This window comes from Cyprinodon tularosa, unplaced genomic scaffold (assembly GCF_016077235.1).
Source record: "Cyprinodon tularosa strain WSP-4 unplaced genomic scaffold, ASM1607723v1 ctg8, whole genome shotgun sequence".
NCBI classification, from domain to species: Eukaryota; Metazoa; Chordata; class Actinopteri; order Cyprinodontiformes; family Cyprinodontidae; genus Cyprinodon; species Cyprinodon tularosa.
Genome location: NW_024039562.1, coordinates 2,025,286 through 2,050,131, shown reverse-complemented (window position 1 = coordinate 2,050,131; position 24,846 = coordinate 2,025,286). Strand labels below are relative to the sequence as shown.

General features: G+C 37.9%; 1 protein-coding gene across 1 annotated transcript in view; it reads right to left on the bottom strand.

Moving 5' to 3' along the window:
• The window catches only part of LOC119774137 (metabotropic glutamate receptor 7-like), a 119,188-nt gene that overhangs the window by 65,508 nt on the left and 28,834 nt on the right, over positions 1 to 24,846 (bottom strand). Inside the window, exon 2 of the mRNA XM_038271510.1 lies at positions 4,196 to 4,412. Coding sequence (XP_038127438.1) covers positions 4,196 to 4,412 — 217 coding nt within the window. The remainder of the gene's footprint in view (positions 1 to 4,195; positions 4,413 to 24,846) is intronic.

Below are 24,846 nucleotides of genomic sequence, written 5' to 3'. Positions count from 1 at the left end.
AATGCACAAAGATATAATATTCATATACACTGGTCTTCTGATCATTGCCTGCGGGATATCATTAGCTTTCCATATTTTTGAGGGTTATGCACATTGGTCTATTAAGAGGCAAGACAAAGCTCACTCCTAACAAATGTGCAGGGATTATACTGGGTTCCACAGAGGTGCAGGTGAAAGAAAGCATCACCAGACATATTTGGTTAATCACCCAGTGCTTTGTAATGAGGCACCTTTGGCCTCATGTTGCACACAAACTGCATCAGCCACTGTGTAGAATCTGTACAGACTCAAGTCTGAAGCACAATGCAATGAACCACATGATTTGATAAAGCTAGCTGACCCACCGAACTGTATATAAACAGTTTGTTCTGCTGATAGCAGAACTCCTGACTGACACAGCTATATGCAGCCGGCAGCACCAGAATGGAATGAACAGGTGAGTCAAGCGTATGCACAGTTGCCACATCCTTTTTGCAGCAGGAAAACACAGCCCAGTGTTTGAATACAAATCACATATCATCTTCCAAGCATTTAAACATAAAGCATTAGTTCAGCCTCCAATATGATAATTTCCACTTAGGAATTCATACTATTGTACATTCAGACAAGTAAAGAAAATTTTTAAAGAATTTTTTCCCAAAATCTCTCCACTTAGTCATCTTTTGTTTAATGCTCTCTGCAGAAAAAGCTACTTTTTGTTTTTGCAACATAAGAGTTACATTAAGCTGAAAGACCATGAACATGAATCTCTTGTCATGCATATTTTAACTGTGGGCGATTAAGTACACTGGTGGCACAACTGTCAACATTACCTCATTAAGAGTTACTAGTACTGCATAGAATTGTCTAAAAAGCATGAAAATGAATTTAGAGACTATTTTTTTATTTAAAAAACAGCATCACCAAAGCAACAACTGCTTATAGATAAATACAACTATCCAAAAAGTAATTCAACATTTATTAAAATAAATATATTAACCCTCAATATGAGTATACAAAAATATGATATGCCAGTGGAATAAGTATGTTTAACGTTAAAATAAGATAATTAGATATGCACTTGAAATAAGACAATGCAATTTTAGTCCGTGAGGCAGACACCCTGTCTACTTTTAAGGCTAGACTTATAACTTTCCTTTTTGATAAAGCTTATAGTTAGGGTGGCTCAGGTTATCCTGAGCTATCTCTATAGTTATGCTGCTATAGGCTTAGACTTCTGGAGGACATAAGGACCCCCATTTCATCATTCTGCTTCATTCTCTCTCTGTTCTCCTATTCTGCAGAATCTGTTAGTTCAATCTCTAACCTTCTGCTCTCTCTGCTTTTCCTCAGAGTAGCTTTGCCTCGTCTGTTCCTGTTTGGCTGTGACGTCATCCTGGAAAGAAACATCAGCTGTGCTGCTTCTATCAACACCCTTGTTTATAGATGTTGGAGATCGGCCTGATTTCCAGTGTGGTCCTGTTTCTCTGACCGTGACTGAGTGGATGTGCTCTCTTCGTCCTGTGGCATGGGAGCTGCCTTGGAGCTCGTCTGCCTGGCTGTGTGTTTCCTGGACGGGGCCGCCTTTTACAGCTGCTTTTTGTATCTCTGCTTCTGTCTCCTTGAACCCCAGTCGGCCTCGGCAGATGGCCGCTCACACTGAGCCTGGTTCTGCTGGAGGTTTCTTCCTGTTAAAAGGGAGTTTTTCCTCTCCACTGTTGCTACAAGCATGCTTAGTGTGAGGGATTGTATTTGAGTCAATGAGTCAATGCAATCAACCGGTTTTCCTTAGATAGAAAACTTTGTATCAATTTGACTGTATGATCTGGTTTAACTGTAAAGTGCCTTGAGATGACATGTGTTGTGAATTTGGCGCTATATAAATAAACTGAATTGAATTGAATTATTTGTTTTCTTATTTTAAATATTTGTCTTATTCCACTGGCAAAAGTGTCTCACTTTACCTGCTTAATTCAAGACAAAATGCACTTACATTAGGAAAAATTGACTTACTAAGATTTTGAAGTGTAGGAATCAAATAATTATTTTTTGGACAAAGAAGATTAATAGTTTTAACCATTCTTCAAAATGGAAAGCCCAGAAAACACAGCATTAAAGTAAACGGAAGTGCAATATCTTCATAAGGCAAAAAAAACACAACAAGACCTCAGTTAGCATCCTCTGCTACTATATAAACCCAACAACAGGTAATACTTACTTCTTGAACATCTGTTCATACAAACCACATCGTTAAGCAGCAGCAGGAATAAATCATACCACATTATAGATGTATTTTATTTAATTTAAAATCCTATTTTTAAAACATTACCTTATGGATAAAGACAAATAAGAAAAGAAACAAAACAATTCGCTAAAATAAGTGGCCTTTGATAACAGAACCAAATAATAGAAACTCTATGTTGCTTTTGAAAATAGATTGATTAATAAACTGTCTTATGATACTGAGTGCAAATTTTAGTACAGTGTACAGTGGACAAATTTTTATTTTTCAATACTTAATTAACTGCTGGGGAGATTCTGAAAAGTTGCTCAGCGTTTTAATTATTTTCAGGTAGGGAAGGTATTATTTTGTGAGGCATCAGTCTCCTTTTTTTGTAAAAATTGCCCCTGATGGTATCTAACCAGCCATGTAAACCATAAATGTGCTTTGCTAGCATATGTGTTAGCATGGTGCAGGTGTAAAACTTTGGCAAATTGGACTGTAGTCTACCTTAGGTTTGGGTTTTCTTGTGCACTTAATAAAACAAACATAGAAATCTGCTGCAATATACTTAATAATGCGAAAGCACCACATATCAAGCTTTAATGGCATAGTGGTAATTATTTAAAACTGCTTAATGTAGTGATAAGCTGGACATACAAATTATGTTTAGAAAATAATAGTGGATGTTTCATGACCGACAAAATCTTAAGAAACTCTGTCAAGTGTCTACTTCACTCAGCAACCAAGCAGGGAGGGCTGCAGTTAACTAAGAGCTATAGAACACTGTAAAGGGAGAGAGGTTATCCACCAGAGAGGTTATCCATGAATTTAGCAATACAAAGAGATGTGAGTTACTTATGTTTCTGCATATAACACTCTACAAGCTTAGTCTTTCTTTATTTCTTTAATGAAAAAGGTTACTTGATTTTTTAAAATATATCTCAGTGCAGATTAATATTCATAAAATGTCAACCACAGGACAGAGGTTGGCAAAAGCGCCACACTGTGTTTTAAACCAGAGTGTGAAACTCAGAGAAGAAAAACAATCCACTGGTTTCAAAGTTTTAAGACGTTTTGCTTCCCACCCAGGAAACATTTTCAATTCAAAATGTAAGAAATAGCTTTGAGTTTGAGGCTTTATAGAGTGGACCAAAAACAAACTTTGTTTTGGCTTGGAAAAAATCCAAATTCAATCAGATGAACAGGTCCCCCCCTTTGGAGTGTTTTTTTTTTTTTTTTGGTCTCTTTGTTAGCCTGTAATACCAGATATCTGTCTATGTCTCTGAAATGGGGGTGTTTAAAGGGAATTTTTGGCCTGGCTGGACACGCGAGGTGTTCTGTTCCCATGTAAGGGGGTGGGGAACTCTCTTTTTCTCCCTTGCAAACACATCTTTATTTGCTGAAAAGCTGAATTTAAATATTTGCTGAACCAGCACACTATTTCACTTTAAATTTAGAAAACTCTACATATTGGCATTTGTTTTTGTCATTAAAGGTGTCTTTAATGACAAGTAGGGGTAGGAGTACCCCTACTTGAGCCAAATAGACAGTTTTTTCTCACAATAATACTTTCTTCTAATTTTTTTTACACAATAACTGATATGATAAATGTGACATATTGTATAGGTTCTTGGTTGAAGCAAATAACTAACACTGCAATGAGCCAAAGTTAAGCCTAGCTTCCTCCATGTTCATTATTTGAAAAAAATACTACAAAGCTAAAGAAAGGTGAAAAGAGAACAGGAAATTCTTACTGCAGATATTCTGTGTGCCAGTTGTTTCTCTATCTACATTTCCAGTCACATTCCACAACTCACTCAGCTAAAAAGATCAATAATTAATCCACTCAAAACAGATTTTATAATAAACAGGAACCTCATACTGAGTCAGTAAAGTGAAAAAATATTTTTAATCAAAAAGATAGATTTTTGAAAAAGAATTACATTTTCTGCAGTGCAGTATTTGCATTCGGTGCTAATCTCTATGCCTTACCTGCTTCCTTGGAGAGCTGGGTGAAAGCCTCCACTCCCTTCTCTCCATAGCTGCCTTCTGAGGCGACAGTAGAGACATAGGTCCAGTTTAAGGCTTGAATGATGTCAACCATGGCCTGGGCCTGGAATGAGTCTGGAGGGACAACCCGTGAGAAGAAGTCATAGCGCCTGTCGTCGCTTAGCTCCGGGGCTGTTGACGCGTAGCTGATCTGAGGGATCTTCAGGAAAAGATAAGGAGGTTGACAGGGGAAGAAAAACTTTAAATTTTTGCTGCTCAGAATCAGCATCACAGTAGTTGCAATGGTGCCTACTCTGACAAATCACATTCTTCAAAGGTTGTGCTTAAAATTGCTTCCAGTTTGTTGAACGGTGTGCTGCAATCTCACCATTTCCTATTTTATTAAAGGTTTCTCAGATTAGTATTTTTAGTGTGATATTTATACACTACATAACCTCAGCTCAGCACTCAGAGAAATCCCCACAGTGGAACGAAAAGTATTTTCTACTAACAGTCCCACAATGCACGCTGCCTCATTTTACAGATACAGCACGGGTCAGCTATATACTTAAAGGCTAAAGAAACTGTGCAGTGCTACATACTTTCTTAGAGAGAGTTAGATAAGAATTCTGATTCACTCTGAATGCCAAATAGAAAGCTGCTTCTGGGCATATACATAAACTACAAACAGGAGGAACAAACTCTTCCCATTTTGCATTCAGAGGAAAGAAAATCTTCCAGTAAAAAAAGTACATGAACATATAGATAAATGTAAAACCACATTTTGTTCAACCATTCTGGAAACAAAAATGCAAACAGCCAAAACAGTATTTGTAATTGGACTTGCAGATTGATAAAGGAAGGGAGAGACATGAAATGACATAAAATAATAGAAAAAAATGTGTTTTCAAATCTGTCATGGTGGCAGGGCCATTCTAGCGACACAACAATAAAGTGCATTACCTGCTTAAAGGCTGAAATAAACTGACAAATAGGCCCTTTTAATCTACATTTATTGATATACGGTAGTTGCATCTAAAAATATGAAGCCCCCAAAAATAGTTCTGCTTGTGGGAAGATTTCCATTAAATAAAGATAATATTTCAAGATTTCATCCAAACTGCAAATACCCCAAGACAACTGTAGTCTTCATATTTTTGAAACCCACTGATATAAATAATTCTGAATGCACATGAAAGGTCAACTTCAGATATTAAATAATCTAAAGAGATTAGGGTTTTCTGTTCTGAGGAGCCAGGAATCCAAACTGCAGCTTTTCAACCATTTGGAGGATGAGTGAGGCAGACACTGAATAGGACACCCCTGACAAGAGTAAAGCATGGTGATGGCTCAGTGATCTTCTAGGGCTGCTGTACTTTATGTGGCACTGCAAAAGTGAAGAACAAAATGGATCCAGTCAACTATCAGGGAATGCTGGGAGAAAAAGTCATGCTCCCTTTAAAGAAGCTAAAGTTTGGGGTTCAGTGGATCTTCAAACAGGACAGTGATCTTTGGCATATCTAATAGTCCCCCAAGGCAGAGTTTCAGAACTAGTCCTAGGAGATACTAGCATGACCATCATAGTTGCCTGGCTGGAACTGCATTGAAAACATCTGGTGGGATTTGAAAAAGGCAGTTACACTAAGCGTACCCAAGATTATTCATGAACTGGAACCCTTTGCTCATGAGGAGTGGGTTAGGATTAATCAGAAACACTGCCAGCGGCTGGTGTCTGGGTGTGAATCCCATTTGCAGCAGGCCATAAAAGCAAAAGGGCACTTTCCTAAGTACTAAAAATACTTGTCCTGAATAGGTTGGCTGCAGTAGTCATTAAAAAAGGCATTTTGTGTCACAAATTGAGAAACCATTTGTAAAAGTTCCTTAAATATTTTATCGTAAAAAAGCAGCTGCTTTGTACAATTTGCCAAAGACACCAGCTATTTTAGTAATATATGGTGCAACTCTATCTGCATTGCTTATAAAAAACTATGAACTAACATTACAGGCAAGTTAAGATTTCCATCAGTTACCCCCTAATGAGACTTTAATTTGTCTTTAGAGCATAAAATTCAGTTTTCCACCTCTGCTACTTGTCTCAGTTAAGCACGGCCAGTATAAGTACATACAAACAAAATACAATAAACTTGTAAGTCATTGGTTAAAATAAAAATAATGAACATTTAAAACCCGTTTTTATCTCATTTATGCTGCTGAGATAATTTAGACTATTATCAAGCACATTCAAACTGTCTGATGCCTCAAGTGAGAAGCATAATCAGATTGTTTTTGACCAACCAATCTTTTAGAGTTTAGTTTAATGGGTATCCACATTCATAAATTAGTCTCAACTGGATATAGTCTCTTCTTTTAGTCAAGCTGTGAGAAAATAGTGCATGGTCGTCACTTTCCTAATGTCCTGTTCTGTTAATAGTCTGCAGGTGTTCTTCCAAGACCCCAGCCCCTCATTAGATTGACAGCTGTAAAATTTGGTGCTATTACAGGGAGCATGACCGGCCTTCGCTTTAAACAGCTTTCACCATCAAGCATAAATTTGTACCTGCTCAGCTGTATTAATTATAAAAAAAATCACTGACTACACGTTGCATGGATGTGAATAAATGTTAAAAAGGGTAATAAACACGTTTACTAAAGGAAAAATGACAAAGTCCATTAAAGTTCGAACATATCCATAAGTTCTTTAATGACATGGGCATGAGAAAACACAAACTCATGAAAACACTGACGAGGTGAATCACAGCCAAAACAATTAATTAATCCAATAAAATTAGAGAAGTTGAAAGTTTGCCACAATTGCTATATATATATATATATATATATATATATATATATATATAATATTGTATAATCCATCCATCCATCCATCCATCTTCTTCCGCTTATCCGTGGTCGGGTTGTGGGGGTAGCAGCTTCAGTAGGAATCCCAAGGTGCTCCCAGGCCAGCCGAAAAAAACATAGTCCCTCCAGCGTGTCCTGGGCCTCCTCACGGTGGGATGTGCCGAGAACACCTCACCAGGGAGACGTCCAGGAGGCATCCTAATCAGATGCCCGAGCCACCTCAACTGGCTCCTCTCGATGTGGAGAAGCAGCCGCTTGTCTATGTTATTTAATAATATCCATCCATCCATCCATCCATCCATCCATCCATCCATCCATCCATCCATCAAGATACCGTATATATAAAACAGGGCTGATGTGCATTGACATGAAGAATAACACAGCAGGTAAGACAATGTGCATGTAGTCGAGGTGAATTTTTACGGGATTTGTTCATTTCAAAACACAAGAGAATCCATCTTGTCCTGTTTCCTCTTAAACCTTTTTAGACCGACCCCAAAATCAATCACTTTGGAGTCTGATGGCTTTAGGTGGGAAAACAAAAGCAGCCAAGCCAACAGCAAAACCAAAGCAAATACAGAAGTGCAGGAGAATTGAGTGTATTTGCTTGTATCACATCTGTTTGGTAAGGATCTACAATTTCATCTTTGCAAGAGGAACAACAAAATTGTAAAAGTGTATTTTCTCATAGTTTCTCATGGCACCTGTTGCTGAAAACATTTTCATTTATTAACTTGATAAGCTAAAACCAAAAATTGGTAGGCTAACACAACATTCACTTCACCCAACCAGCTTAGAAGGTTCTGCTAAACATACCTCATCTCCCTGAACTGATGGGATAGGGGCAGGCCTAGTTTAATAATGTATACAAATAAACCAAGAGTCCTACACATTATCATTCTGGCTTTTCAGATTATTTTATTGGATCCACTACTGGAAATTGCTAGTTTAAGTTCTTTTCTGAAGGTGTCTAAAAAAACCAGAAATATAATAATGGCTTGTAAAGGTCTGACTTTCGATTTTGATCAGCATTGCACAAAAGTTCAAGGCCTCAGGTGATGTCTTTCTATGGTGGAATCAAAGAGTTTGATTTATATACTGCACAGTTAGCCCAAAGGGTACATACCAAAGGTGTTAGGCCTGATTCAATTTCAGTAACTGCAACAGCAAATATGTTACCATTTGATAACCTCAAACCAGCAGAATGACAGGGAGCTGGACCAGCTGTAGAATATTAATTTAGGATGATGGAAATGTCATTAAAGTCTATTCTCATTTTGGATCATAAAAATGTATTGCAGAGTAATTGGTGACTTAATTACATTTTGGGAAAAGTAACTTGTTAATATATTACGTATGTAATATGCACTATTTTTAATAATAGGCAATTACCTTTCAGTTAATCAAACTCTGTATTTGACCACTTTTTAATAACAGTTGAAATAATCAATGACTATGTGGATGTTAACAGAATCATTCTGGTTTATAAGTGTACCATTTCTCAGTCCTATTCTAAACCTACTAATAATCCTACATCAGTTGCTAATCTTACATATATTCTGCCTAATAGTATGACTTAATACACCTACTAACTAAAATTATATATTACACAAACTTGTGGTTTTAAACTGGTTACGTTCTGCTAAATCCTATTATTATTATTCTAGTACAGGCAAAATTGTAATACTTTCCTAAGGTCTAAAATTCATACAAAGAATCATTTTTTAAAGATTTATTACAACCTTCATGACACACTACATTCCAAGGACTGGAATTATTCCTCTCAGAAAGGCCTTGTCACTACACTATACTGGTTATGTTGGATCCCAGAACAGGTTTTGAAACAGTAGATACGAAATCTTACAACACAGACTTAAAAAAAATAAAATAAAAATCTAAATCAAGTTATTGTTTTTGGTCCAAAAAAGCTCAGAATATCATCCAATCATCAATCACATCATAGTCACTTTGATGAAATTCTTCTTGATAGATTAAATCACATTGAAAACTCTTAGAGCTTCCAGGGCCAGGTCTATTCTTCAAATCCTCCATTAAACAAGTCAGCAAAAAGCATTTGTCCTCTCCTCTGTAACCTTTGTGAAGTAAGGAACATACTCTCTCAAGGGGATGTGAAAAAAAAAACTGCTCCATGCTTTTATCACTTGCCGACTTGACCACAGTAGCACCATATTAAATGAATGTTCTAACAGTTGCTTAAATGTTACAGTTAATCAATAATGCTGGAGCCGGAGTCCTAACAGGTGCTCTAAAGAGAGACCATACTATTCCTGTTCTGGTGTTTCCCTGTAAGATTTTGGATCCATAATAAAGTACACTAGTCCATTCTTTTGTAGTTCTTTATCCTTCACCAACCCATCTAGAATGCTGAGCTCAAATTAGTTTTTTTAGCTGTTCCTTGTATTTTCAAGACCAGAATGAAGGGACTTTTTTTTTAATTTTCAATGAGAGGCAGCACCTTATCTCTAAGCAGGAGGCTCAAATTCTACCTACTTTTGAAAGGAAGGTATAAGAACCTATATCTTTGAAAATAAACATACTTATTTTGAATTAAAAAAAAAGTAAAAGCACTGAATGTTTTATTGTGCAGGCACACATATTTTTTACTATCTCTTTATGTTTTTCATACCTGTATTGCATCATGTTTATTTTTAAGCTTTATTTTAACTTAAATCTTATGATTATCTGTTTATTTCTAAGCTATTTATGTTACATTTGTTAAATTTAGAATAGAGCTAGTACAATTTCAAATGTGGTTTTCTGGGCAATGTTTAACAAAAATGAAAAATAAGTTGAACTCTTTGATATCACAATGTCTGTCACATTTACTGTAATATCGACGAAAGTGAAAATAAAAATATCATTAAATATTCACTGTGATTTTGGCTGTGAATTGATCTGCAAACATTCAGAACCTCCAGAAAAAAATACTCCTCTAAATGTAGGAAAAATGCATATTCATGTTGAAATAGACTATTTTATTTCACCATAGATTACTTGATAAATAAAGCCTAACTCACTCGATCTGGAACATTTGGATATCAGATCTTGCCACAGAATTTTGCAAAAAGGTGGACTGAGGTCTATGTTCTGACTCTGACATTTAAAAGCATAAATCTGCTTTGATCTAAACCCTTCCACTATACCTCTGGCTGTACATTTATGATAATTCCTTTGCTAGAAGGTGAACCCTTGCTCCAGTCTTGTGTTGTCTTGCAGCCCCTGACAGTTTTTTTTTTTCACTTTTCTATTATCCTATATTTAGCTCTATTCTTCACCTATGACCAGCTGCCCTGTCCGTGTTAACAAATCCGATAGTTTAATGTTGGTCTCATTTGGCCAGGACACCTTAATCCACATGCTTACTGTCTTCCTTACATTCTCTAATGTTCTCTTAAAATGCATAACCCCTCGCAAAACAGCTTTAATCTGTTTGAGATTGAACTACATATAGATGCACCTCATCGAATAATTAGGAAACCTCTGAAGAAACTAGATATGTTTATGATATCAAGGTAAAAGTGATTGCATATGCTTCATCGAACATATTTCACGTAAGACATATTAAGTTGAAATGCATATAAAAACCATGCATCATTTCCCTTCCACTTCACATTATAGCAATAACTTATGTTGCTTTAACACATTAGATACACCAAATTTTATGAGCATTGTAAAAAAGTTTTAAAGGGTATTAATAGGTACTGTATTTGCATGAAAAGCCCTCATATGTAGCAGTTATACCTGGTGGTATATCAGGGTTAAAAATAACCACCCACCATAGGAGAGGAGCATGTTCTAGCAGAGACATCGATCACTTTTCCTTGAACCCAGGCACAGCAGCCCATCTGAGTCTAATCTGAGCACTGTATGAATGCCATCCATTTCTGTTAGACATCAAAAGCAGCTGGACACTGGAGAAACACTGGAATGAGGACAGTGACATGCTGATGGGATTTTCTTCAACTCACAGAGTAGGAGTTATAGCTTTGACCCACAACCAAAAAGGGGTCAATTGCACAAAGCTGACAAACTGAGGAGTGGAGGATGAGGTCAAGATCCCCGAATGTGTTTCCTGTCACTAAAGATAAAAAAAAAAAAAAAAATCTGACAATCTATCTATATGAATAAAAATCAGCAAAGACCAATTAGTAATGCAAAAAAAGCAAATTACGAACAGAAATGCAAAACACGTCAAATCCCCTCAGTCCTGCTTTGATTGATCATACTGGGTCAAAGATGGACGATGGCAGAAAGCCAGAAAAGCAACAGCAGAAGTGATTTAAATTTAAAGAGTGTTTAATTCAGGAAGATGAAGCATCTATTTGGAACATGGGCTCAGGGTCTATCTATCAGCACTGCCGTTATAATACAGTGGAGTCAAAAGGTGTTATAGTTTTGTTGTATCACAACCTATCTCATCCACAGCTGTGACACAAAGCTGCATGAACATTTGTCTCTCAGGAGCTTTTTGCTGCAGGGAAATTATTAGAAAAGCAATGTCTTTTTACTTTGTCCTAGGCCTGTGCCCTGGTAATGTGCTTTCTGAATGCCTTATTCCCTAGGAATCCACTCTTTTTTTTTGGACTACAAACATTAATTTTATTTTCCCGTCCTGTTCTTTTTTAATTATCAATTTGACCTCCAGGTATACCAACACTGATAGAGAAAATGCTGAGGATTAAACCTGCTGAATTAATCATACTCAGAGACGCTGACTAACTGAATTGATTAGATTGTAACTTATCCACATTTCTCCCTCTCTCTCCCTCTCTCACACACAGTTAAGTGAATAATATAAAAAGGATCTGAACCTGATAAGTTTTACTCGATAAATCATACATAGCAAAGTTGAACTTTTTAATGATTTTTACACAGCAGCATACCCATCAGCAATATAAGCTCCTGTTAACAGCAAATTTAAATGTTTTAGAGAGTCTGATAATGAATGGAACAACAGACCGTAGAGAATAGAATTTTTATCAGTGTTCTTTGCAAATGATGAGATTGAAATTAAGTGCTTGTATATTTCTTTTGTTTCTGGTAGCCAAAGAAGTAGGCATTGATCATAACATTATATATTACTACGGTTGGCTGCTAATATAGTAAAAAGCAATAGTTTGAATACTCTCATTTTTAAAATTCTGCAAAGGTGAGAGCAACAGTACGCAGATAAACCTTTTTTTCATGGTCCACAGTCTTTTGTTTCACAGCTTCTAGACAGATCAGGGTGTCACAAAGAGAAAAAAGCATGCAGTACATTTCCCAGGTCAAACACTAAACAGTAAATTAAGGAGTGACAGCTAGTTTATGGTGCACCTGCTAAACTCACTGAACCACATGACAACTTGCATAAAGAAATTGAGGAGTGTACTTCCAATAAAGTGCTGTTCCTGGGGAACAATGCATTGTTAAAGTCCTGCTGGAAAGAAGTTAGAGTTTGGCAGTTTTCTGTGAGAAGTATCTGCTTCCATGGAGGGTGACACAACAAAATAGCTGACCTGGCTGACTTTTATGGAAATACTATGACGTTGTCAGGTTGAGTGGAGGTTTTGGAGGAGCCAAGTGCAGAGACGGAAGCTGAGGTGGTTTCTTGAAGATTTAATTTCCAAAATGTGGCAACAGAAGCAACAATCCACAAACAAAATACAGAGAAAAAAAAACTAATGTAGGAGGAGGATGTAGGAGACATCATCAGGAGCAAGGAAACAACAAGGAACATGCACTGAGGAACTGCACATGGACAGTATATATAGAGCAAAGAATAAGATTGGGATGATGAGATGACAAGGAACGGGTGTGGATGGAAGCATCTAGAAGGGAGCTAGGGGAAGGAGACTGACACAAGGGGGCAACAGAGGGTAAACAAGAAATACATAAGAATACAAAAAAATTTTAACAAAAACCACTATAATAATAATGGAAAATAAAATGGAAATAAAAACAATGAAAGATCAAAAAGAAAACTTATACAGATCCAAAACCATGATAAATTTGGGATTTTAGTAAGGAAGTTTGCAACCTGCTTTAACCCCTTCTCTGTCTGTTGAATCAAATAGACCAGTCTGTAATAAAACTAACCAAGACAACCAGACAAGAGTTGACATGCTAATTCTACAATCAAACATAGTTACAGAGTATAAATATTGCAGTTAGCATTTTAGGGATCATCTTAACCCCTATTATTTGATATGTTGCTCAGATGGCTTACATGGTACATTAAAATTAAGAAGTAATATTTTTTTTTGTTACACAATAAATGTAAGGAGAGATTGCTCATAATTATTTGGTAAGGACAACCCCTCAATTACATGCTGATATTAAACTTACGCCCAAAGATAAGAAATGGTTACTGGACTTTGGAAAATTTTATGTTTCTTAGCCAATATTAATGCATATCTTGTTGAAGAAAAGTAGAATCTGATCCTTTTTCATAGAGAAACAATCAACCAAACTTGCAACCAGCACCAAAAACAACATAATTTGATGTGGATGATTTTCTGTCAAGAAGACAGAAGCATAGCTTTTTAAAGTACTAGTAAGGTGTTTTGAATTAAATAAGGGGAGAAAAGGAAATCTAGGTATATTCATTTTTCACTCTGAGAGACGTGAGGAAAAAAAGCAACAGGAAGGCTAAACTTTAACCTGTTATTTTGTAAAACATGTATGGATATATGTGCAGCCCGTTTATTGTCCTGGTTTTGATAAAGATCTTCATTTGTAAGCAAATATACACAGATAACATCAATCATGTTAGCCAGATTAGATAATTAGCTAATTATTAATGTTAGATGATAAATTATTTGATATTTTTAAGCTTACCTAAAAAAGCTCAATAATTTATAAATTTCCTGTTGCTAGTACAGAGATGTCAAAAGTGTTGAATAAAAACTATGCAAGTGACTGAAACCTGAAAACTTTTAGTTTTTTTCATGTGTAAGTTTTGTGCATTTCACATTAAATCTATTTTTAATTTTATATACTGACAGTATGTTCTGTGATGCATTTATTTATCTTAATAGTAAGCTTCTGCAGTCATGAATACAATTTCCATGCATACAAATGGATGCAATTAACTGTTATCTACTGTGAAAAGCATTTTGTTTTATTTTATTTTAATTTTTTTTTGGAGGGAATTTTGTCAAATTTCCCAGTGTTTTAATAGAAATGTAAGGATTAACCAAAATATTAGCTTGTAAAAACTTTTGCCTCTCTTTGAATCAAACCTACAGATCTGTTTTGTTTTGTTTAAGATTTGTCTTAAAGTCTTTAGTTTGCTCTTGAAAACTTTGCTATGCACCTACTGGTGGGCTAGAAGAAACATTTTAGAAGTGGTTTTAATTTCTTCTCAAGTTGTTCCGAAAGACAAAGTGAAAATCCACGTAAATTGGTACCAAAGCATAAAAAAAGACGGAATCATAAGGGTGAAAGGTGATAATGATTAGCTTGTATTTATCATAGTTAAAGCACCCACAAACACATCATGAGTTAAACCAAGAGATGATGATTAACGTTTCCCCATTTCAGTATTACCATTACCCAAAGCTAACGTCTGGCACCTGCCATCTGTAGTGTGGATCAAAGTTAGGATTGCTGAGGGTAATCGCCTGGGCTGCTCTTGAATGTATCTGAGCTGACAGGATCGATGGAGGGAAAACACAGGGGTCTGTTAGAGGGGACACTGCTTTATTGATTTACCAGCACAAAGTGCTATGGCCTCTCAGAATGAAAATCTGCTGCTGAAGGAGGCTGGAAAAATAGAAAATAAAAAAACACATGGAAGGAAAAGAGTGAGTGGTACAGTAATCTGCTTACTGACATTAAACGGGAATTTCAACTTGGGTGTTTAAGAGGAGAGATGACTAAGCGAGGTTGTGTAAAGGTTAAGATGTGTTCACAGTTAGTTGGAATGCCAGGTGAAGTTAATTAGAGAGTCATGGCCTTTCAGATGGATTCTCATATTTAGCAGCTCCACGAGAGCCACAGGCAGCTCTAAATAAAGGTGAAAGACAGTAATGTTTGTGCCTTAACTGTGCTGCTCTGCTAATGTGAAGGTGATGATCTGGATGAGCTCAGAGCAAGGATTGCACATGCAGCAGGATCTGTTCTTTCTCATTTGCCTCACGTAAAAATAAATGACACAAGAGGAGTGGCGTGCGGCATATGGCACAGCTCTCAGTCAATGTAATGGCAACCATCTATTCTTCTACCCACTGAAGAAGAGAAAATAGCTATGATGACTGTACATTCAATATTGTGAATAAGCATTTGCCCTCTTTAAGATGTATTCAGCTTTTGCTTTTCTGTTAGACCCACATGTTTCAGCTAATAAAAAGACAACAAGAGGGATCGAAAAAAAAGAAAACTAGATTTATAAAGGGGAAGGAATGTATGCATTTGGCCTTTATGTCACAATTCCTGGCCCTAGTGCTGGTCTGATTCAGGATTCAAGACACTGTCAGCCTTGCCCTGTTTCCAATCAGCCTCCATCAGATTCACCGTTTTCTGTGCCCTGACCTCCTTCCCGGATTCTCCCCTGGATTTCCTCTGGATCTCGATCACCCTGGCTCTGACTCCAACTTTGCTCTCGGATTCTCCCCTGGATTGTTTCTGGTTCTCTGATCACTTGGCTCTGACTCTGACCTCGCTCTCGGATTCCATACTCTGGTTTGTCCTCTTGATCATTTTACCTGTCTCTGCTCTCCCGGATCTGACCCTGTGCATTCCCCTGGACCAACAGTTAACTGTCAAAGAAGGACTCCTGCAAATCAGCCATGCAACATTCAGGAATCCTCTGAGGTTCACCAGAGATGTCACACGCTGACTGGCTTCATTAGAAACTCTCAAAGTTTTTCCCCTAACACAGAGAAGAAGTTCCGGTTGCTTACTCTGGTGAATCCTTCCCGACCGTCGGCAGTTTCATATTTCAATACACTGTTTAAACGTCTCTCGCTGTATCTGGTTAAATTCTGGGTCTTCCCTTTTCTGGTCGTTACACTTTAACCTAAACTGTGTCACCACTAGTAATGAGGCTGTTAAGTTTGCCTTGGCAATAAGTCTATAGTCTCATAGAGTAGGGAGTTACCCATTCATTTTTGTGGAACTATTTTAATTCAGGGATAGTAGGTGGTTTTTGAGCATGAATTGTCTGTTAAAAGACAAGCTACTCTGAAAACATTTCTATATTCCGTTTACTTGCTGGTTAACTTTGGACCGTTATTCTGCTACATAATACGGCCATGAACTGATGGGGGAACATGGTCCTTCAAGATTTTATGACAAAGTAAAGTGTGTCGTTTCATCAGTTGAGGCAAGTCAACCAGTTCCTGAAGAAGCATAGCAGCAATAGACCATCACGGCACCATCAACATTGACTGCTGTTACTGTAAGATTTTCTTTTTACCACATGTAACATGTTGCAACCAGACGGTTCCACCATTATCTCGTCAGTTCACAGAATATTTCTCCAAAGTTGTAGGGATACTAAAGAGTTTTTTTATTTTTTTTGTGACATCCTAAATGAATCAGTGATGTCTTCTACTGTAGGAAGTGTTGGGAGGCCTGCCATTCCTGAGGCTGTTTACCATTGCCCTATATTTTATATTTATTTATATATGTTGATATTTATCAAATTAATTTGATAGAGTAAATTATTGTGTTTAAAACTTTTTTATTTTTTATTTTACTGTATCATGTCTTGCTTTTACATATATTTAACCTACAAACGCCAAAATTGCAGCTAATTATTATCAGCACATTAACATAAAAATATAATTTTACATCAGTTTTATTAAAATTCAAAATTGTTTCGATGTTCTAAAACCTCACAAAAAAGAACTCCAATAGAAATCTATGAGGGACATGAGTTTTTTTATAGCACTATATATTGCATATATATGTATATATATATATATATATATATATATATATATATATATATATATATATATATAAAGATTTTTCATTAAACAATGGACTAAACCAAGCGGATATAGTTATTCTCAAAGTTTAGGCACTAGATATTGAATGGCATCTGGGTTTTCTGTCCAAAACTCCAAAAGGGCACCCTCAGAGACATGACTCCAAATGAGCCGTGACTGGCAGGGTGGAAATGTTTCCCGTGAAAGGCTCTACATGAAGCAAGGGCAGGCAGGCGGTTTCTTCTTGCAGAAATCCCTGCGCCTCTATTTACTGCATGATTAGCTTCTAAGTATATCTTGACATCAGTCAGCTCCACTTGGCCGTTTGCAACAATTCGCTGCCATGATGGGAGGAAATCACAGAGGGTTCTGACAGATTCAACTATAACCCCATGCTGTCTGCGGCTGAACGCAAGCATGAAGACATATAACACCAGCACAATGACAGACAAACACTCAAGCTATAGGCTTAACCCTATGAACTGACCACAGAGTTATTTAGAAAGCATTTATTGACACCCCATCCATACAGGAATAAACCTTTACCTCCAAATATAGGTCCCTCTTTTGGAGATTTGTTCATTACTCTGCTGTCTGGCCATTTAAAACACCAGCAGTCGATGTTCAATAAAAAAAGAGTAACACTGTACTAAAAAATGCCTATAAAGATATTGAGTAGCTTTCAAATTTTACAACTTTCCTGCTAAATCAAGGCTCTGTGCCACAGTTTGCAGTGGAAAGACATGGCTTTGTATCCAAACAGCAGTGCCATTTGTTAGCAGGGCAGAGGTGATGACTGTGTCCCTACATGGCACCTCGGGCTGAGCGTGGGTAATCTCTCTTTACCAGAGCGTGGCAGTGCCAGCACAGCCGAGGAGGCAGGGAGGCAGGGTGGGGGGAAACTGACAGCTTCCCCTCCCTCCCTCTCTGACACTTTGTCCCCCTCTCTTCCTGCCCATCTGCGTCTCATTTTCACTCAGATTTTCCTCTTGTGAATGTTGTTTCATCAATGCTTCCTCACACAACCTGTGACATTCTGCATCACTCTTACGTTCCTCACCGATCTCTGGGTCATAGCTCTATTGGACAGCAATGGCAGACGCTCCTCTTTCAGAATTTCTGTACTTCCTTTTCATCTATCTGTGCATTGATACACCCATGCTGATGATCAGCAGACAATTACTGCCCAGACAAGTCCTCAGGCTGCCAATACCCCCACATCCCCAAATCCAAGACAATCTGTGCTTAGTAATGTCAGCCAATGTAAGCCAATCTTTTGATTGGCTTACATTGTTGAGAAAAAAACATTTTTTTTCTCAACATTTTGTCCGGATTTGTCAGGAGAAAATGTTTTATTAGTAATTCAGTAAAAAATTGTGAATTTGTAGTATAAACACTCTGAGCATTAATTTCTAACTTTGCTTATTTTGATATAAAGTTTCTGAATTACAGAATTATTCTGTTGAGGTCTGCAAAATCACAGGGGTGACTGTTCCATTGACAGTTATCAGTCATAGACCAGTCTACACCTGGATGGTTAGTCACAGACAATCATTGCCAAAGACACTAAACACTTTAAGAAAGCTTTTTATTGGAAAGTTAAATGGAAGGAAAAAAGTGCTGTTTCAAAAGTTGCACTATACAACAGCCCTAACCACAGCATTGAAAGAATTATATAACAAAGCCTGTATGAGAGTGTGGGAGATTCACAAGGCAGTGACAGCAAATCAAGTCAGTGCTGTAAGAACATCCACATACAGATATTTCCTTGACATAGGCTGAAATGGTTGCATTCCTTGTGTTGACCGTATATTATAATATATTTGAAACTCATGGTCTGTTACAAAGAGTAGAGAAATACATTACTTTAGACTTTCAAAAGCAATAATGACAGTAGTGTGAATACAATGCACATTGCATGGAAATACTGGAAATACACCTTTCAGTAGAACAACTTTGATCAAATTACTAGTAATGCTACACTTTGAAGAATCTAGATGCATTTTTTTCATTTTCCTGTAAGCCCTAGATTTCAAATCAGATAAAAGTCTCTATAATAAATCAATTTAATACATTAATTGTCATTGTGACTCATTAAAGGTGCATTGCTAAAATTTTAATGTTTAGATTTTTTCCATACACACCAATATCCTGGCATGTAAATTTAGTTTTACTGTATTTACAGCAGCTAATGCAGCTAATGCATCACTTAGTTCTTGTGAATACACCATGGTAACACCAGGGGTATTGCATCCTTTTATCTACTGCACTGCTGCAGAACTTTATTGAATAGTGTTCATACGCTCTGCATCTGAGCCTAATTATTTCTTCTGTGATATCTCTGAGTTCCTCTAGTTATACCTAAGCACGTTTAAACACATTTTTGACTTCAGCACTTTTATTCTGGGGCCCATCGTGTTCCCTTGGTTTTTTGTTTCTTGTGGTAAATGGATGCTGGTCTAGCACAAGTATAGTATTTCTATGAATTCCATCCCTGTCTCACCCTGACACCTTCCTATCTCTGTCTAAATCCTCATCTCTCCTGGTTTAATGGTATGTGTAAAAACTGTAGTATTTTTGCAGTTTTCGATGCAAATGCATTGTATTTCACACAGACAACAAAAACAAGAAAGACGCTGCAAGGTGAAGGCAATGCTGAATCACTATAAATTAAATGGATGTTTTCAAGCTATTTTTGAACCCTAAACTTTGGTGTAGATCTTACACACAATGTTTGAAGTTGTATAAATTGCATGATAGCCATTCATAATGCCTCATAGAACTCCTTAAATGATTTCAGTTTAGCATTTATAGGTTGTTGTTTTTCTTTTCATGCACTCAGTCTAGCTGTTCATGAACTAGGGCATGTCTATTTGGGTGAACGCCTGTAAGTGTACATTTTGTGGAAACAACACAGTAGGAGGGAGAAGTTGACTCACTGAAAAGTAAAGAATGGTTTGTTTGAGGCTTATCAGATGTTAATCCATCATAACATTATCTGACAAATCCTCACAAAAACTGTGGGAATATCTATTGGTAATATCACACTTGCTGGTTTCGAAGCAAACTTACTTTTTCTGGAGGCATCTAAAGCTTCTATAATAACAGCAGACAACTGAATAGCCAGCCATGTCAAGGAAATAAGAGTCAGCTTTTTCCTCACCATAGGGTCTTTTTAATTGCCTTTCAAAAGCTCCAGGTTTTTAAAGGCTCACACTTTTCAAGGCTCAAGTAGCATTTAAGCACACATTTACATAGGTAATTACACATTCCAAGGGCGTTGGTCTCTTGTAAGGTTGGTGTTTTGGAAGTTTCTCTGGGATTGTTGAAGGGATGAGAATGTGTTCAGCAAGATATCCTGCAGTGCTTTGTGCCACCAGCAGAGGCAGTACCTGGATAAACTGAATGTGCAAAGGTTGTTTTTGTCAATTACATTTGTCAAACATATGTTTTACAACTTTATCTGTATAATTAATTTCTCAAGAATTAGCCTACTTTGAAATCTTTTTTCAGAGACAGAGACTGGAGGTCTTCTAACTTGTTTCCAAAAGATCTCACGTTGCCCATAATGATTGATAGAAGAGATAGTTTAAACTCCCTGCTCCTCTCTCCTCTCCTTGGTCCTACTTTACATCCCAGGGGGCTCTTTTCAAATCAGCTGTTACTTCAGAAAGTAGTTGAATTATTATTTCAGATTTTCAGACTTTTCCTAGGCTGATTAAAATTATTTTTTAATGTAAAGGGTAATGGTAATAACATACTAAATAATTCTCCAGGATTCCCTTTAACCTGGTAATAAAAGAAAACCTCTGGTGTATAGTTCAGGGATTTTAGTAGAGAAGGGTTTATTACAGACCTGAAAAGGCCCACATCTAAACTAACCCAGCATTTCATTACTCATAAACAAGACGACAAACTAGATCCCCATTCATTAACAAAAAACTGGAGGGAGTAGTCCAGCTTGATTAGAGGTTAAGACCTAGTTGGGTTAGTTCCAAGCTGTTACACACTGTAAAAAAAAAGCTAATTTAAGACCAAAGATTATCCAACCTGATACCCTCTTCTCTAAAGATCCTTGGGAATCTTATCAATGTGCAGCACAAATTGATAGAAAGATTAAGCCCTGGTTGAGTCTAGCCTAAACTGAGAATGAGCTTTATTGTGGTAGAACACAGTACACTAAGGCATTTTCTAATTCCACAAACATACATAGACATGAAGACAACTATACCTATAATCTCCTCAACTACACTACCAGGGTAAAGATCTGATCAACTTTTCCACAGTGTTACAACAGTCCCTACTGCCACATGTTACATAGAGGTGTGATAGTGACTAACTTGGAGTTTCTGCTAGGGTCCCGGCTTCTAGGTTCTCTGAGGCTTTTCTCTTAGCCACACTGCCCACTTTGAACCCTGTCTTTGACAAACTGTGAAGAAAAATAGCCTTTGCTGCTTTAAAAGGTTAAAATTAAGACACTGAGCAAGGCTAATGCCTGTCTCAAGCGATTTTAATCGCTTTTTATTATTTTGTTTAAATATCTATTTTTTGTGTTTCTCACAGAAAGTGAGTAAGTTGCCTTTTGGTTAATAAAGCAACCACACAGACCCCTGCATTAGCACATTGATTACATAACACACCATTTTTCTTGGTCTAGCATATATCATCTTCCAAAGACTTAGTACTTGTACTCATCATACCAGTTATCTTCCTCTTTATCTGGGACTGGGTTGCAGGGGCAGCAGTCTCAGCAGAGACTCCCAGACTTCTCTCTCCCCATAAACCTCCTCCAGCTCTGTTGGGGGAAGCCCAGAGTACCCCCAGTCTACCCAAGAGACATATACCATTTTCCCACTGGCCAAAAAACCTGTTTGAACCCAGGAACAATTGGCTTTTCATGGCAATGGGAACAGCTCACTGACCCACAACGACCATGGTCAAATTACCTTGCAAACTAGCCTGGTTAAAAAATTCCTTCCAAACGGCTTGGCTCGGAACTGCATACAAAGGGAACATTAGGCCCTGGTTGACCTGCTAATTTAGCTGATACTAAATTTAAAGAACCTACATCACAACATCGCAACCAGTCGCGTCTGATCTAAAAAGCCGAACATGTCGTATTACTTTTAATAAACATGGCTCAGCACTGCAAAGAAGGATTTTTCTACTCCAGCCTCTCCAGGAAGTCAAGCTTGTAACCCTATCTCTAAAGGAGTGTCCGGCCACCCTGCAGAGAATGCTCATCTTAGCCGCTTGCATATTGGATCTCATTCTTTCGGTCTTGATCCAGATTTCATGACCACAGGTGAGTGTAGAAAATAGACTGACCGGTAATTCATGGTCTTGGCTTTTCATTTAGCTCTTTTATACCACAAAAGACCTGTACAGAGTCTGAATTATAGCCGCAGCCACACTGATCCATCGATCTATCACCTACTCCATTCTCACCTCACTCCTGAACAGAACCCCAAGACACTCCTCCACTTGAACTCTCCTCCAACCTGAAGGCAACAAGCCACCTTTTTCCAGTCAAGAACCATGACTTCCGACTTGGAGGAGCTGATTCTCATCTCAGACGCTTAACATGCTGAAAATCGCCTTACTGCATCCTTGGCAAGTCTTGGCAAGGGGGGGAGCCAGCAGAACCACGTAATCTGCAACAAGTAGGGATGAAATAATCTGATCCCCAAACCAAATCCTGTCCATAAAGGTTATGGACCGGTGACGGAAGGCAGTCCTTTTGGTTTCCCACACGCACCAGGATTAGGTCTTCCTTAATGCCAGCAATGCAGACCAAACTCTTGTATTCCAGGAGTGCCCCCCCAGGGCACATTGAGGAAGAAAGTTGAAATCCTTCTCCAGGTCCCCAAAACATATGTGGAAAAGTTAGACAAACTCCCAAGCACATTTAAGCACCCTGCAGAGGGTGTCGAGCTGGTCCAATGTTTCACTGCCAGGACAAAATCAACACCACACCACATCTTCCTGGGTGCGCTGGACAGGTGCCTGTCCAGCAGCCAGCTTGACAGCACACAGAAATCTAAGGTACTCAGGGTGGATCTTATCTACCCACGATGATTTGCAACCACCTTGGTAATTTCAGGCTGATGAACATATCTGGCCTGAAGCACATTCTTTGCAATGAAAGCTGGATTGTGGAAATAATTAAAGTTCCCTCCACTGTCTGATGACATCCCTCTTTCAGGGTCAGCAGCAGACTGTTTACTAGAGCCGCTTTGAAACCTACCGATTATCTTTCTCCGTGGCCTCTCAAAACTCTTCCCAGGCCTGTGTTTTTAACACTGCGACCACCCAGGCAGCGGCATGCTTGGCCTGCTTGCGTGTCAGCATTTGTACAACCCAGTCAGGCTCAATAGGACTAATTCTTTAGCTTCAAAACATCCCTTAACACCAGCATCTATCAACGGGTTCAGGGATTGCAGCTGCAACAGGCACTACAGACCTTACAGCCACAGCTCAGGGCGTCACATTGACAATATATGCAGAGACTCTGCTCTGACTAAATGTCCTCCTCCAATTATTCTCCCCCAGGTGTCAATCTCATTTCCCACAAGGCTGTTGAAGTCCCCCAGCAGAATAATGGAATCCCCAGGAGGGGCGCTATCAACCCCACCATTCCCAATTATTTGTTTGTGTTTTATTGAGCCCATACAATTATAATACATCAATATCGCATGTCAATATATGTCAATATAACACATCAAATTAATAGCTGTAACATTACAAAATAAACCGGTTGGAGACATTTACCTTTGCACTTTTCCCTCTAAAAAAAAGACACAAAAAAAGCCATATTTGTCTTTTATTTTTTTGCAAAAAAAAAATGCTAACCTTTTTTATTTCCACCTGGCTGAGTTAATTATTAGCTTACTCTCTTCAGCAAGGCTACCTTCTCTATATCCCCATTTTTTCCTAACTGCTGCTCTAGATGTTTAGTGTTGAAGGGCCTTTTTGCTACAGAAAAGAAATCCAAAAATTAAGATCTCTCTGAGTTGCCCACACTGCTGAGCTAGCCTCAGTGTCACATGACACAAAAGTTAGGCTTTTATAATCTTTTATCTAACCTTTTACCGTCTCCCTCTTTCCACCCACTCCTTGTTTTTCCCAGCCAAATCCCTCACCCTCTGTCTCTGCCGCTCTCTCCTTGCCAGTCCCCTGGGCGGCTCCAGTGCTCCACGTTGGCCCTGGAAGCTCTTGCATGGCTGCCCTGTCAGAGTGTATTTTAAGACAACCAGCATGTTTCTCCATGGGTACAGAGGCTAGGTATGACTCACAAATCAGATATTTGACCAGGAGAGCCACACTGTGGAGTAAAGCTGAGCGTGGGAGGAAAGTGTGGATAGCTCACAAAAGGGAACCTGACCGACCTCCATCTTTCCATCTGGTAAACAGACTGCTATTTCAGCTCTATTGGTATTTGAAATTGTTTCCCAAAACCAAACAGCTCTCAAAGCTTCATCAGAGGAGAAGATCCACTGAGGACAAGCTCAGCATTTATGTAGTGTCATGTAAAAGTTGTTTCAGTGACAACCATAAATCATACATGGAGCCCACTGACTTTAGAATCTTGCTTTTCAAGATAAAATAACAATTGAGCTTCTATGGTGTCAATAATTCTGTACAGACACAGTACTTTAAATCATTTTATAAAGTTTCTTTTTATTTAACTCTCACACAAAGCATAACCTGCCAAGCAGCAGATAATCGTGACTACAAACTGCACGCTCTTTAGGTGGGACAGATACTCAGATCAAAGATAAAACAAAGCCTGCAGGTTTATGACTAAGTGTTATCAAATGCATTTCTTGAAATTCACAGGATTTCACATTACAACCCACT